Source organism: Ochotona princeps, chromosome 5 (assembly GCF_030435755.1).
Source record: "Ochotona princeps isolate mOchPri1 chromosome 5, mOchPri1.hap1, whole genome shotgun sequence".
Classification (NCBI taxonomy): Eukaryota; Metazoa; Chordata; class Mammalia; order Lagomorpha; family Ochotonidae; genus Ochotona; species Ochotona princeps.
The window spans coordinates 57539290-57555741 of NC_080836.1; the positions used below are offsets into that span (position 1 = coordinate 57539290).

General features: G+C 42.0%; 1 protein-coding gene across 5 annotated transcripts in view; it reads left to right on the top strand.

Moving 5' to 3' along the window:
* The window catches only part of OSBPL6 (oxysterol binding protein like 6), a 131718-nt gene that overhangs the window by 90202 nt on the left and 25064 nt on the right, over window positions 1-16452 (top strand). For all 5 annotated transcript variants that reach the window (XM_004577016.4, XM_004577017.4, XM_004577018.4 and 2 more), the window contains 2 exons: window positions 3527-3692; window positions 7881-8014. In XM_004577016.4, coding sequence (XP_004577073.2) covers window positions 3527-3692; window positions 7881-8014 — 300 coding nt within the window. The remainder of the gene's footprint in view (window positions 1-3526; window positions 3693-7880; window positions 8015-16452) is intronic.

The window sequence follows — 16452 nt, forward strand, 5'->3', positions numbered from 1 at the left end:
GGCCATCCTCTCTTGCTTTCCCCTGACTATTTGCAGTGAACTGAATTGGAAGTGGAGCAGGAAGGACACAAACCTACACCCACATGGGATGCTGTCATCACAGGCAGTGGCTCAACCTGCTAAGCCATACCACCAGCCTTAAAATCCTTTGAAATTTCTAAAATACAGATTATAAAGCTCATAGAAATTATGAATTTTTTTTGCTATTTAATAATATTTCCCAAATTAGTGAAGTTTTGCTGTAGCTAAAGATAGCCATATTTTAAGAGTGGAATTGCTGAAAACTGAAATGGTTTTAATTGCGTTATAGGAAGACATACTGCTGGCATTTTCCTTCATAATAGAGAACTGACTCTTGCTTTGTTTCTGAATGTTTAGCTGAAATGGTTTAGAAACAGAATTGCTTCTGATTATGAAGTGAACCAGTGACGTGGAATGTATTAGAGACCTTACTCGTAAAGTCACAGTTTTGTGAACATTTAAATAAATTATGGAAATTGCTTTCATAATCAATGACTCCAATGCAGGTGAATGAGGTTCTGGGCCCTGATGTAGTAGATTCTGACAGTCGATATAGACAGAATCAGTTGAACTACTCTTAACCCTGATTTTTTTCATTTGCAAAATTAAGAAATCCAACTGCTAGAGTGATATTTCAGTCTGGAAAGGAAGGGTCAGCCAACTATGGAAACACTAATGTTGCCTTAAATAGCTTGCTTCTAAAATAGCATGCAGGGAAGTGATTGCATTTCTCCTTGGCTAATTTTTAAATTGCAGGTACATACACAGAATATAATAGAACTGAGATTAGTTCCTATTTGAGTAGGATAGACTTATGTTATAAAAATTGGAAATATGCATGGAAGAAGGAAAACAAACTTTGTAATCAAGAAAGCATTATGCCTACCTCCTTATATATGTGTGACCTTACAAGTGATAAGAATAACTTGCCTCTGATGAGAAAGGCTGCTGGTAACATCTAGTCACATATTCAGGAATAAATGGGAGTTGGGAGAGGTGGGGATGCTGACTATGCTAAACCTTCTATTATCTGTAACTATGACTCTACCCCAAAACACAGCACCACTGATGAGGACCTGAACTGGCCCATCTGCCCGTCTCCAACGTCCCTGACATGGATGACTCTACCATATTTCATTGAGTGCAGTGGTTCCCACTGTTATACTCAGAAAAACGAATTTATCACTTGAGTTTGTCTTCTTAGCTTCTGGCTGCAGTAATTAATGGAGGTCATGGTCTCTGGGACAGCTCTGGGTGCCTGCAGGATGCTGGTTGTCATTGCACAGTGGCCTCCCACATCTCCTGAGTAGCCTGTCCCCAGCTCCACCTGCTCTTCTCCACCCAGCAGAGAAGCTCATGAGGAGTATGGTCCCAAGTGTGCTGAGGGCTTCTCGGTACCCATCTAACTCTGCACCAGAATGCTCTGCGCATCACAGCTCCCATCAGCAAGCACCACATTCCTCTTTTCTCAATGTTTTTCTGGTTCCTCTTCTCAAGAATCCTCATCTTTAAATCTGAAAAATCCCTCGTCTCCCCACACCTTCAGCTCCCAGTATCCTCCTGTGACCTCTTCATCTCCCGTTTCCTTCCCCTGGATTCCCTGTGATCCACCTGGAGGACTATGGGTTGATTGTTCTTCCTCCATTCATCATGACCACTGTAAAGGTCAGAATTCCCTGCATGTTTAATTGTTCTTTGATAGAACCCTATCCTTCGCAAGGTATCCCAGAAAGGACTGGGGTCATTTTTATTATGAGGATACCCAGCTAGGATTCCAGCCAGTGATTGAACACCAGTGCCCCATTAAATCAAGTGGCTTATTTGCTACTTTTCTATCTCCAGTTTAAATTAGCTGTCAGTTTTGAAGCTGATATTATAAACAAGCTGTTGACAGCTCCCAGTAGTTGAGATACCCACAAAGCGTGGACACAGCTCCTTTGTAACTCCTCATACCAAATGCCATGGATGACAAAGATTGAGACATTTCACTTAGCTGAATTTAGGGGGGAAAGCTTTATTCACTTTGTTCTTCAGTAAGCCCATGATGTTTCTTGAGGTAAACAGCTCCCTGCCAGGGCAGAGCCCCATCAGCAGAGCCTTGGTCAGGTCTCGTCTACTCTCTCCTTGCAGCCCAGGCCAGCTTGTGATTCTTCTCTCCCTTCCTTCCATCTGTTCTTCATATTCATAGAGTGAGAGAACCACCTTGCCACCCACCTCGTCTCATCCAGCAAACCTCTTAGGGAGTTTGGAGCTAATTATAGCAGTGAAAAAGCAGTGGCTCTGCCATGCTTATACATTAGACAAGGTGTTGGCCTTCCTCCTACTGAATATTTCCTGTTAGGTAGCTGGGGGATGTGAATCACCTTTTCCATGACACAGAACAGCTTGTAAGTGGAGTCCAAGAGTATGGTTCTTGCAGACAGTTTATATCTGCACAATCAGAATAAGGGGGAGGTTACCGGCAATCTGATTTGCAAGGGAAATTGCTGTTTCCATGGTCCAGAATCCTGGCTGACAGCATCCATCATACTTAGGCAGAGCATTCTTTAAAAGGGAGGAAAAGGTGCTTTGTTTCTGGACATCACAAGCCTCATCCAGATCCAGCCTGGACAGAGAACACCTGTAGCCATTTGGAAACATCTATAGTAATATGACTTTTTCTACTTAAAATATTATGAGTGTTTATGAAGGACTATACTATTGTAATGATATAGAGGAAATCATTGGGGGTGGGGAGACTTGAAGAGGTATTAGGGAGTCAGAGAAATCCCAGAGCCTATGGAACTGTAGCATAAAATAATAACTCAAAAAAATTTTTACTCTTGCCCAGTTCATTGACCATTTCATAACATAGTTGTCTTTAGCAAATAAATATAAACTGCCATGACTTGCATAATATGTGTTCAATTTCTATATATATTAAGAAATCAATTTCAAAAATAATGAAGCCATTATTGAATTTACTATTAAATGTAATTTTAGTTTTATGTAATGACTATGGAGTGAATCATTATGTATAATGATTATATATATATATACATCTTGATATATATATATATCTTGATTTTTTTTTTTAGCCTCTTTAGTAACATCCTGCTCCAGGCTCAGAGAGAAGTGAGCATAAATAGCCCTCTGACCTATTACTTAGGTTTTGTAGCAGACACTCAACCTCCAGCCAAATTCATTGTGCTTTTCCTGCCAGATACTTTTGAGGTCAAGTGCAAGTTCACAGTTGAAGCTTACCTGAGATTATGCCTTTTCTTCCTGTCATTTTCAGTCACTTTGCTCTGTGACTGAAAAGACAGGCAGTTCTAAAACACCTTTGGAATATGAGAAGCCCTCTTCCCACCCCCAACCACCTGCAAAATGAATGAGTTCTGAGTGTGTTTGAGGGTGTCATCAGAAAGGAAGCTATTATTTTGCAGAATAGCAGAGGCCTTGTCATTGTGGGGGAAGGTGGAACAATGCACCTTGCTCTTGAATAATTTCTTTCTTCCTCTTGCAGGTTCCTTTCAGTGCTACCATGTCACCTGTGCGCTTGCATTCCTCCAACCCCAATCTTTGTGCAGATATTGAATTTCAGACTCCCCCCAGCCACCTCACTGACCCTCTGGAAAGTTCAACAGATTACACAAAGCTGCAGGAGGAGTTTTGTCTAATTGCACAGAAAGGTAACAACCAATGTAATGTGCCCTTTAAAGAAGTTCTCTTCGTCGATGAGAGCTTTTTCTTTATTCTTTTATCTGGATTGTAATAGTGAAGAGATAAATGGTTTTGATTTACTGGTTGGAGTTCGTAAAAAAAAAAATAGAAATAGAGCAGGATATAATGCCTGTCTGTTAGGAAAAACATACATCACAGGTTCACATAATAATACTAAAAGAAGTATCATGGGGTGGAGGGAGGAAAAAGGACAAAAAGTAGTCTAGTAAAGTATTGCTATTTAACATCTTTTTTGTTGATGTCATTAGTTACCATGGAGTGCATATTTATTATCCTCAGCAGGGAAAAATTATTCCGTTTTAATCTGTGTTATGAAACCACACTCATTGCTATATTTTATCATAGTATATGTCACAATTATGCTTAGGCAGGGCTGAGCTAAGCAGCTAAGCTTCGACACCACGTGGCCTGAACCAATTAATTCATCAGTGAGACTTGTCTAGAAGCTGGGCTGGATTCAGAGATCCAAGGTTGCATCCATCACATACCTAGCACATTGGCCAGAGAGCTGGAAGACTTCATCCATGCCCCTCTGCCCGTTCCTGACGCTTTAGAAATTCAGGAAACTACAGGAAAGAAGAGCCTAATGCTATTCAAGGTCAACAGTAGAACTAATGCAGCATCACAGGCAGTGTACTCCAGTCTGCTACTGACCAAAGCACTGCAGGCCGATTCTGATGTGAGAGAAGGGAAACTACTGACCACATTGGGCGGGCATTTGGCCTAGCGGTTAAGATGCCTTTGTGTCATATTGGAGCGGCAGGGCTCGATGCTGACCTTTGCCTCCTAACCTCAGCTTTCTGCTAATGCAGTCCCTGGGAAACAGCAGGGTTGGCTCAAAGAGTTAGGCTCACCACCATGGAAAGCTTTAATTGTGTTGCTGATTCCCAACTTCAGTCCCAGCTATTATGGGCATTTAGAGAATGACTCCAAATGGGAACTCTCTTAAAATTAAACAATAATGCTTGTGGTTCAACTGTTAGTATCAGCCACAGAAAGTAGTTCAGTCTTTCTTTGTAACAAGAAACTCGGCCCTCAATTAGCACCCACTTCCTGCCATAGTGCTTTCTTTGCAGCCAGCGAAGGTTTTTTTTGTTTTATTTATTTATTTATTTATTTACTTAAGATAGTATTTTTTTTCTGGCATTTCCTTTTAAAATCTGGAAAGAGAGAATACATTATTTTGTTTTCAGACACTAGCACTCATATTATTGATCCATAACCTATGTTTCCCCTGGAACTACTAGATAATAGGTTATAAAACATTCCTTTTTTAAGATTTATTATTTTTTAAAGATTTATTTATTTATTTTTACTGTAAAGTTGAATATACAGAGAGGAGGAGAGACAGAGAGGAAGGTCTTCCATTCGTTGATTCACTCCCCAAGTGGCTGCAGTGGCAGGAGCTGTGCCGATCTGAAGCCCAGAGCTTCTTCCGGGTCTCCCATGCGGGTGCAGGGTCCCAAGGCTTCGGGCCATCCTCTGCTGCTTTCCCAGGCCACAGGCAGGAAGCTGGATGGGAAGTGGGGCTGCCAGGATTAGAACCGGCGCCCATGTGGAATCTCAGTGTGTATAAGGCAAGGACTTCAGTCGCTAGGCTACCATGCTGGACCCAATGATTTATTATTTTTTTACTAGAAAGGCAGATTTACAGAGAGAAAGAGAGACAGACAGAAGGATCCTGTATCCACTGTTCACTCCTCTGGAGGCTGCAATAACCAGAGCTGAGCCAGGAGCTGGGAGCCTCCTCCAGGACTCCCATGTGGGTGCAGGGTCCCAAGGCCCTGGGCCATCATCTACTACTTTCCCAGGCCACAAGCAATGAGCTGGATGGGAAGTGGAGCAGCTGAGATATGAACTGGTGCTCATATGGGACTCTGGCAGATGCAAGGTGAGGAGTTTAGCCACTACGCTATCTCACCGGGCCCGTATAATACTCTAAAACATGTGGTAACTGGACTATCTCAGTGTCCTTAAAATACTTCACAGCCTAGTTGCTCAAGAAAAGAAAATGCATACACTGAGTGCTCTGGTGTCTGTGAATAGCCTTTGTCTTCCGAGCTAAACCTCTTCTTACCCTGGTAATCTTTTAACTGTCAGATACCAAGCAGTTAGTGAGAAGATAAACAAATATCAGATATTCAGATATTTCTCCACTTCCATAATCCTAACAGCAACAAAGCTAAATAAAATTTCCCTGTTTTCCCTCTAATTTGTCAGTTGACCTTCTATAGGACCAACTCTTCCTCACTCCTCATTCCTAGCAAATCCCTTCTCCTTGCGTGTCCTAACTGGATGCTAATTATGTTGTTAGATGAGCACACTAGTGTTGGCCTCTCTGGCAGCAGAGCTCTTCAGCCTGGGACTTTGACTTCTGGGGGAAGGAAGGCTCATGCAACAGCTGTGTGAGCTGAAGGATCTCTGCTGACGAGAGAAAAAGAGATGTGCCTGAAGGCAACCCCAGGAGAGCTTGGTGTATTTGCTTGCAATCCTGAAGCTTTCCAGTAATCCACATCTCAACAGCTTTAAAGCCTCTGTTGAAACTGTGCGTTTCCAACAAATACACACATTTTTCTAGGCTGGGAAACAAGGAGGGGGCAGCTATTGGGCCGAGACTCCTGCGCGAATTCTGTAGAAAGCATTGGAAATAGTTGAGGAGTCCTCTTTGGAGCTAGCAGCAGTGTTAATATATTCCAGTTACCACGTTATTGCCTTTCCCTTGGTGATGGTCGAGTGCAGCACACCCTTCAGTAGACTGTGAATCCCTTGTGATCCTGCGCTTTTTCTCTTATTTAATTCAGGCCACTGTGTTTTATGTGGAAGTTTCCCACTTTTAAAAATAACCTTTCTCATATAAAGAAACATCTATTTTAAATGACTTTGCATATTGTAAAAGCTCTGTTATTGTCTAAGTAGGAGCTGGAAATTCACCCTTTTTGTAGTTCTGTGTTAAAAATTACCTCAGATTTGAGGTATGTAGGAAATGAGGGTGGAAGTGGTTTTTTTATTGTTGCTTTTAAACAAAAATAATTTTGACATTAAGACATTCCTGGCTGAGGAACTAATACAAACGCCATCATCATCATTAGTATTACTTATCTCCTGCATTCCACAGATACAATTCCAAGCAGACAGTCACATTCCCCCACTTCCCTTTTCACCCCCAAATACTCCTCTTCCTTCCCCATGTCTTCATCAGTTTTTGCAGACATAATTTTGATCCACTCGATATTTGTAGGCTTCATTCACCACTAACCATAATTCAACAGTTAAAAAAGTAGAGCACAGTTCCACAGGGCTAAAAACAACAATCATCTTCCAAAACGGTAAGTGCTACTCTTAAACCAAACCATGCCCTGTCTGGGAGAAATCAAAGCGTGGAGACTGGCTGCCTGTTTGTGTTGGCAGAACTCATAAAATGCTCCTTTTCTGAGCATCTGATGTTTTTTGGGTGGTTGTAAAAAAATTTTTATGAAACTTCATGCCAACAGAGCTGCTCAGTTATTATCATCAAATATTGCAAATAAAGGTTTTCTATCAGGGTTGGTATTGTGAAACTGTGGGTTAAGCTACTGCTTGTGTCACTGACATCCTGTCTGAGTGTCCATTCTAACTCCACCTACTCTGCTTCTGATCCAGCTCTCTGCTGTGCACCTGCTAGTGCAGTGGAAGATGGCACAAGTTCCTGGGCTCCTGCCCCCAACGGCAACTCTTCTTGCTTATACTCCCACCCCCCACATCTCTGTCTGTCTCTTTGTCATTCTTTTAGATCAATAAGTCAACAAATAAATATATTTTTTAAAAAATTGTTCCTTTACTCTCCAGGAATTATAAATTCATTTCTAAATATTGACACTTGGCATCTTTATTTCATCTTAAGTTTCCACATGTTGTTGGCTTCTGTTGTATGAAATGGTAGCGGTTTTCCTATTGGTTAATTACCATTTCCATGTTTGTTTTTAAATACAGATACTCTGATAGGCCCTATATTGATGCTGATATTTAGTTAAACTGTACCATAACTTTTGTAGAAAATGTCAGGGTCTGAGTTAAAGCCCTAAGGAGTTTAAAATTGTTTATGCTCATTGTAGATATATTTTGACGTCCACTTCTCACTTTTCTCCCCACCCACCCAGTGCACTCCCTTCTGAAGTCTGCGTTTAATAGCATAGCTATAGAGAAAGAGAAGCTGAAGCAGATGGTTGCTGAGCAGGATCACAGCACTGGCCACAGCTCGCAGATGGCCCGGCTCCGACAGTCACTGTCGCAGGTAAGCGAGGGAGGGCATTTGTTTTCACGTGCTTGACACCTTCCCAACCCTGAGAGTCAAGAGATGCCCATGGCACACTCAGTCCAGGGGGCAGCACATTCCCCTGACATTATCCCAGGACATTGAGGTGTCAGCATTAGATTGTGTTACTTTTCTTTTACAAGATGTCAAGAGAAAAAAACAAAATGAAACTGGCTCGCATGCATGTCAGTTATGCATCATTGTTGCTGAATATTTAACAACATAATGTTATTTTTAAGGCATAGCCCTGATAATTCAAAAAGAAATATGCATTGATTTATGATTTATACTTTCAGAAGTTCCAGAATATATTTTGTACAGTTGTTAAAAGAGAAAAAGCTAAACCTGCCACACTTATTTTGCTCACTGAAAATATTGTTGAATCTGTTGAAAATCAGTGCTTACTCTTAACTCTTGCTTTTCATTTCTAATTTGAAGTCTTAAGATTTTCTTCCTACATTAGGTTTCCTGAAGCTAGACTTTTCTATCTTAAGATATTACACAGTAGATCTTATTAATACTAGTCAAATTCCTAAGTACAAGAGTTTCTCAAAAAGTTCATGGAAAATGAAATTAAATACAAATTTTTGTTGACGTAAAAAGTTTTGAAGGACTGTTGCGGTGCAGTGGGTTAAACTACTGCCTGCAATGCCTGGATGCTGGCTTGGCAGTTGTTCATATTCTAGATGCTCCACTTCCAATGAAGCTCTCTGTTTATGGCCTGGGAAAACAACAGAAGAAGGCCCAGATGATTGGGCACCTGCACCCACATGGGAGACGCAGAGAAAGTTCCTGACTTCAACCTGCCCCAGCCCTGGTCATTGCAGCCAATTAGGGAATGAACCAGTGGATGAAAGAGCTCCCTCTTTCTCTTTTTCTATTTTTCCTTTTCTTTGTATCTGCACTTCAAATAAATAAGTAAATCTAAGTTTTTGAATTTTATTCATAATTTTTTCATATTACGCATTTTTGTGAACTTTTAAAAAGTACTGGTTTACAAGATAGAGAGAGAAAATTCCTGTGCACTGGTTCACTCCCCAAATATCCGCAATGGTTCCTGAATGTGGGGCGAAGTCAGGAGACAGGAGCTCAGTCTGTCTCCCAGTGGGTGGTAGGCAGCCATCCACTAGCCCTTACCTGCTGCCTCCGGCATACACATCAACAGGAAGCTGAAGTCACGAGCCAGGGCAGGAAGTGGGTGTCACACCAAGCTACTGCAGTGTGTGCCAGGTGAAAGACTCCCCCTCCATGAACTTTTTGAAGACCCCTGGAAAATCTGTGTTAAATGTTCTGATTAAAATCTTTTAACCCTGCATGGTAACCTTTTTACACTGAGTACTTCCTTTGAAGTCAGTGAGTTCTAGAAATGCCCTTAGTTAAACGATTTGAGAATTCAGTGTTGTTCTATGATTGTATGTGAAAACTGAGTGTTCATATAAAATATTGTTCACTTCCTGGTGCCTTGGATCAGAGTGAAGGAGCAAGCAAATCCTGGGTAAGTGGTTCTCCATGTGGATCAGTTCCTGCTTGAGTGGCACTCTTCAACCCCTACAATTAGATTTAAATTGTCTCCTGTTGTATGTACCTGATCTGTTGGTGTATCTTCAGTGTTAAGTCTCATGCTGCCAAACGGCTGTTTTCTGGACCATACTTTCTGCATTCACTGTAAAACACTGCCCACTGAGGTGCACAGGCTGCTCCTGGTGCTAATCCAGGGGCCCCCAGAGCATGAGCAGTAACCGCGGCAACTGTGGGGCCATCTGCAGAAGGCTCCCATGTGAACACGGAATGGCTTTCCCTGGACACTGCCCATGGCTTGTAGCAGCTGAATACCCAGTGGGTGCTAATTGGTCCTCCAAATGATTCTGAAAAGATCATAATTCAGAAGATCAAAATAATGGTCACATAAACATGCAAAAGTCATAAACACATAAAAGACCTTCTTGGGCACCAAATGTTGCAGTGTTTTTCTTTATATATTATTTAACATTGGAGGCCTATTGAGAGAAATCAAGTCTGTACTGAGACAAATAAGAAAATGTGTTGCTTGCTTGCTTGCTTGCTTGCTTCCATCTGCTTGTTGGTAAGATGAAGGTAACAAAAGGTCTGTGTTTGAACTTCAGGTGAAATTTAAAAATAATTGTGAAGAGAAACTTTAAAGCAGTTATTATGCATTTGCCCACTCATATTTTCAGCTGTGTGCCAGATGTTGTTGTGCGAGGTGTGGAACAGCACCATCATTGTGGCCCTGGGCAGGTTCCCAGAAAGCTCATGATCTGATTAGGGAGATAAGTAGTGCTCACCCAGGAACAGCTGAGTGAATCACATTGCCTGTTGTTAGTGTCGCATGATGGTACAGATCTGCAGGGCCATCCCTGAGCTGAGAACAGAACCATAGTTCAGACTGAACAGAGAGCAGCTGATTAAATGAAGAAGGACCTGATGTTAGTATGACAAAGTGAAATAAACAAAATTATGTTTGCTCTGCAGCCTTTGGCTTAAAATACTCCCATCTTATGTGAAAACATTTATTTGTATCTATAGCTAGAGTTTCAATAGATTCTTGCTGATTTATTTGGTTTTTGTTGGTTCTATTTTGTGCACGCTTATTTTTTGTTAAACACTAAACTGATCTTAAAAAGAGGTGAAAATGCTTGAGTTAAGTTTCCTGACAATTTATGCCTTTCTTTCCTTTCCCTTTTTTTTTAAGACTTAGTATTTGAAAGGTAGAGAGAACTACAGAAGTTTTCCATCTACCAGTTCATTTCCCAAATGACCACAAAATCCAAGACTGGACCAGGCCAAAGCCAGGAACCTGGACTTCTATCCAGATGTCTTACATGTGTAACAGGGGCCCAAGAACTTGGTCCTGCCCCTGGTACATTCCCGGTGGCATTACCAGGGAGCTAGATAAGAGGCAGAGCAGCTAGGGCATGAGCTGCCATTTCAGTGTGAAATGCTTGTCTCACAAGTAGTGACTGGACTGCACCAATGCCAGCCCGTGGTTTACTCTTCTCTTGTATATTATGATCTCATGGTTAGATCACCAAAGAAGCTTCTCTAGAATTGTGGGTCATTGATAATGGGAGGTTAATAATGAAATGAAATGAACAAGGGAGTATTCAGAGAGTGGCAGCCAACCCATCAGGGAACACACAAAGAGTTTAGATTTGTCCCATCAATGATACAAAAGCTTGAAGAATTTTATCTGAAGGATAATGCTCTAAATGTGTTGCTGCATATTCCTGCATATTTGAAAGATTTGTATGGTGCAGGATGAGTAGTATTGGATTTAAGGCAAAAGTACTTGTACAGCATCTACAGTATTCAAGATTATTTGAGACTATCTTGTGTGATACTTAAGATACTATTCCAAAATGAAAGAAGTGCCAGCGTTGGCAAGAGGAGCTATATTTTAAAGTCTCTAGAGCAAGGAGAATTAGCATGACTTGGAAATGAGCTGAATGTTAAGAAGAGATAAGATGACATTCAAGATAAGACCATGCCTAATACCTGGAAGATTGGGTATATGATAGTTCTTTTCCTACGAGACCTGTTGTGGGCTAATGACAAAGATATAGATACCCCAAGATATGAGTGGAAGTGTAGATGCTAATGAATTCTGCATTTTCAGTCACAATGGAAGTTGATCAGTGTTATCAGGGCTGCCATGAAGAACACAAGAGTATTAAGGGTGGACTAAGAAAGAGGATGGATAACAGGATGCCACCAAATAATTGAGAAGCCCTATTTTGATATCTGTCTTGAGATGTACTCATACTTTTTAGTACGTTAATTTGAACTCAGGAAACACCATTGTTCTATTTAGAAGGAACGAAGCATATGAAATAAGCATTTTTAACTTCATGCTGAGCATCAATTGTTACCTTCCTTAGGCGACTAAAATTGGCAAGAATAGGGTCAAATAAATTCCTCTGCTTTTGAAAAAGATTTCATGTTTAACTTGATTTGAATGGCAGGGTAACAGAGAGAAAGGAAGAGCTTTTACATCCACTGGTTCACTCCTCAAATGGTCACAAATGGCAGGGCTGGTCCAGACAGAGGCCAGGAACTCCATCTGCGTCTCGCACATAGGTGACAAAGGCACTGTGATGGGCCACCAGTTGCTGCTTTCCCGGGCGTGTTAGAAGGGTACAGGATCAGAAGCAAAGCAGTCAGAACTTGAATCCATGCTCCAGTAGGAGATGCAGGAGTTGCAGGTGATCCCATAGTGTTCTGTACTGCCATGCTAGCCCCAAATGAATTCCTCTTCTGAAGTCATATTTTTTATTTGGTCTGGGTGTACACAAACACATACATAATTCTGCTGTTTACTCTTATGAAAATTAAATTAACTTTCACATCTGAGAGACACAATGGATGTTAGACTCAAGCCCGTAGACAGGACATTTTTATGTGACATCTTTCCCTCATAACTGACTTTATGACACATCAAGTGTAATTTCATATTCCGTTTAATGTTGTACCTAGAAGACCAAAGTCAAGGAGGAAAAGAAGAAGCACTACTGTCAATTCCCCTGCTACCATGCTTCAGAGGGGCCGACTGTGAGGGGACATGTGTATCTGTGAACCCATGAAACGTGCTATATATGGGGTTGTGAGCAAAGCATGAGCGTAAAGCACATGGGAGGATAATTAAAAACACACTTGCAGCATCTGTCATCCCTGCTGTGCACAACATGTCACATACACAGAATATATATTCTGTGATGAGGTAAAATTTCCAAGTATATTTGTTCCTGAACTCCACAGGAATGGAGTGAACATTTGACCAGATTTGTTGTGTGCCAGATTTTTCTTCTCTGAATTATTTATGTCATTTTTAAGCTGTCCAGCAATTTTAAGTTGTCATTTTGAACATACTATAGCAGTATTTAGTTTTAAAAATCGCTTATTTGAGAAACAGAGAGAGTCACAGAGAGAATTCCCATCTATTAATTCACTCTTCAACTGCTGATAATTGCCAAGGGTTGGTTGGGACTGAAGCTAGGAACCAGGCATCTCCTATGGGTGACAGGGTTTAACTGAGGGAGCCATCATTGCTGCTTCCCAAGACCTTTGTTGAAAGGAAGCTGAAGTTAGGAGTTCAGGGCAGGAATCAAATCCAGGTTCTCTCATGTGGGATGTGGGTATCTTAACCACTAGGCTAAATACCCATTCACAGAAATATGTATTAAAAATCATAAAAAGTTTCATACTTTGTGTAAGTCCCTAGGTGATATGCCTTGTCTAGGAAACTAATGCTGAATATAGAAAATACTTAATGCACATGAATGTTAATTATAACATCATTAACACTACTAAAAACATCAATAACAGCCTAAGTATAAAGTAACAGGAAATAATGGCTTATTATGCAGCTTTAAATTATGTTTTTGAAAAGTTTGCAACATGTAATAAATGCACATATGCAAAAACTAAGAGGCAGACATAAGGTTAGAAGGTGTGCTTAGGGAAAAGGCTGCAAATGCAATCTACCATCAGGTGGGTAGGACAGTATGAATTTTTAATTTTTTAATCTAGTTTTTGTTTTTCCAAAAATATGATAATACTATTTTTTTTTTCATCAAGCAAAATTATTTTAGAGTGAGACTCAGGATTTTCAGATTTATTTTCTCTTATGTTTGGGACTAGTTATACCTTTACCCAAGGGTTGTAATTTACAATTGCCCCATCTTCCCATGTGTTTCATATTGTCCTTCAGCCATCAGTCATCCATGTGTTCTACTAGGAGCCCACAGTTCCGTTTAGCAAGATATTTATGCCTGAGTCCAACCCCATCTAAGGTAGACTCTCATTGTCTTATTGCTAAGAAGTGAAGACTATTCTGGCTCTGGCCTTCTACTTGGTAACTTGTTTTATAGATCAGAAAGGGACCCAAAGCCAGGGGAAAGAAGCATGCTTTGTTTTAATAAAAGATTTTATTATTTGTTTTTATTGGAAAGTCAGATACACAGAGAGTAGAGAGAGAGAGGAAGTTCTTCCATCCGCTGATTCACTCCCTAAGTGGCACAATGGCTGGAACTCCACAGATCCGAAGCCAAGAGCCAGGAGCTTCCTCTGGGTCTCCCATGTGGCACAGTGTCCCAAGGCTTTGGGCCGTCCTCAACTGCTTTTGCAGGCCACAAGCAGGGAGCTGGACGGGAAACGAGGCAGCCAAGATCAGATCCAGCGCCCATATGAGACCCCAGCAAGACCAAGCCGAGGGCTTTAGCCACTAGGTTACCACACTGGGCCCAAGAAGCATGCTTTATGGATAGGTTTTAGAAAGCCTAGAGACAGTGCCTGGATTCATGATACTTCTTTCCTGGACGCCCGTGGGCCTCTGTGCCACTAAAAGAGTGATGATACTACTGACAAGTTCCTTTAGCTTTTCTGGCTTAGTGGCTGGCCAGTTGACTGGTAATCTGCCTCCTTTTTCCTTGCTTTGCCATGGTTCACTGCCCTTGGGTGTGATCCCAACATTGTATCTGTCGTCTTCTGGACCCTTTCATGTTGATTGCCACACCTGAGTTTCTCAGTCATTCCACCAGGAAAGGACAACAATAAATGTTGCGAGTGCTACCCATCAAAGCTCACAGGCTTGGTTGTGTAGCACACTTCAAGAAACAGTTCATTTGCTCAAGGCAAAAGGAGGAGGCAGCCTGGACAGGACTTGCGGGAAGGGGCTGCTGCATGCTGGGGCCTGCTTACACTGCCACGCTGGGATTGCCAGAGTGAGAACAGTGTTGATTTCCATGGAGCCTGTGGCAATAACTTTTTCTACCACTGCATATATATTACTGATCAATTATTTCATTGAAATTTAAGCTTTGAATTCAACATGCTAAACGTGTGTGAAAAAACTGAAGCAGAGTTGAGTGTTCTGCTTTCATTTCAACTCTGATTATCTTATACTTACATAGAATCAGACCCAGTTCTGTTTTGGCATGATAGAAATATTTTGCCAGGAAAGTGTAATGTTTTCCCAGTAGTGATATACCAGAACAGAGTCTTGGCTTCAACTATTAGCAATAATTTCAAAAAGATTAATTTTTTTTATTTTATTGTATTGTTGTTGACAATCTTTACATAGTTAATTGCGGTTTAAAAAAAAGGTTCAGGGGGTATAGGGAAGTGGGTAATACTATTATGTCCATATTGTTTCCATCCTGTATCTGAGGTAAAGGGGGATATTGAGGGAGAAGCCCCACCCGGTTTCCCGCCCACCCCAAGTCCCGGATGTGGGGCATGCTCTGAGATATTTGCTCAAGTGGTTTTAATAGTTCTCCAGTTATGAATCGCTGCCAGTTTCGCTCGATGAGGTCGTCCACTGATTGATATGGTCCATCATAAAGTCTCCATTTGCCCCATATTTCGCTGCCAACATATAGCTGAGATGAATGATTGACCTGTTCTATCTTCTGTCTTTTCTTGGTTAGAATTCTGAGTCCAGCAGTTCGATTGGGGAGATCTCCAAAGAAATCTTGAGGTATTCCCAGACCAGATTCTTGTATGTTCTAGCAAGCACAGGGCCCGGCACAGTTCATCACCCCGATCAGCTGGTGGTTGCAATTGCTGGGTTGGTTCTGTTTTCAGTGCCGAGTTGCACTGGAACCAATGGGTGTTGCAGTCCAGTCTGGTTCTGCCCAGCACATACTCGGCCCTTACATCAACCAGTGGGAGCTGCAGCCTAGTCGGGGCGACCCACAGTAACCCCCACCAGGCCCACCCCCTACCCTGGTTTGCCAGTATGTGTAGCAGTAGACCAGTCTGTCCCCCATCCCATTTGGCTCTTGTACTTGTCACTGGGTATTAAAGCTTAGTTCCATCTAACCAACTCAACCATCCAGCCCTCACGGGTGTTGTTGAGTGCCTCTCTGTCTAGCCACCCCAGCCCCCGTCCTAGTTTTCATGCCCTCCTGTGCAGGAGTAGTGACCAAAGAAGGGGGAACCCACCCTTTCCCTCCCAGGTCTCTCTCAGTCCCGGTTTATGCACTCTTTAAGTGGTTCTGTGATTTGACTTGACAGAATTAGTCCCCAGTGCCAGCGTCTGCCAGCTGATGCTGCAGCCAAGCCCAAACATCCCTCACCCGCTCTAATTTATGCTTGCACCCACAGGAATAATCAGCCCAGCCTGGCTTTTCCCTGATCTAGTCCACATGTAGCGCACAGGTGTTACAGCCTTGCTTAGTCTGGTCTGTCCCCATCCCAGCCCAAGCTCTCCAGTGGGAGTAGCTGTCTGGCGAGGGAACCAGCCCCTTAATCCCCCAGCTGGCTCTGCCCCTCCCTTCCTGGATCTCACATGTGCTGGTTGGGTGCTACAGTCAAATCCAGTACAGGCAACATCACCCTGGCATTCCGTGTTGTGTACTGGTTTTGTCACAACCAAACCCAGCTCAACCCACACTCTGTTC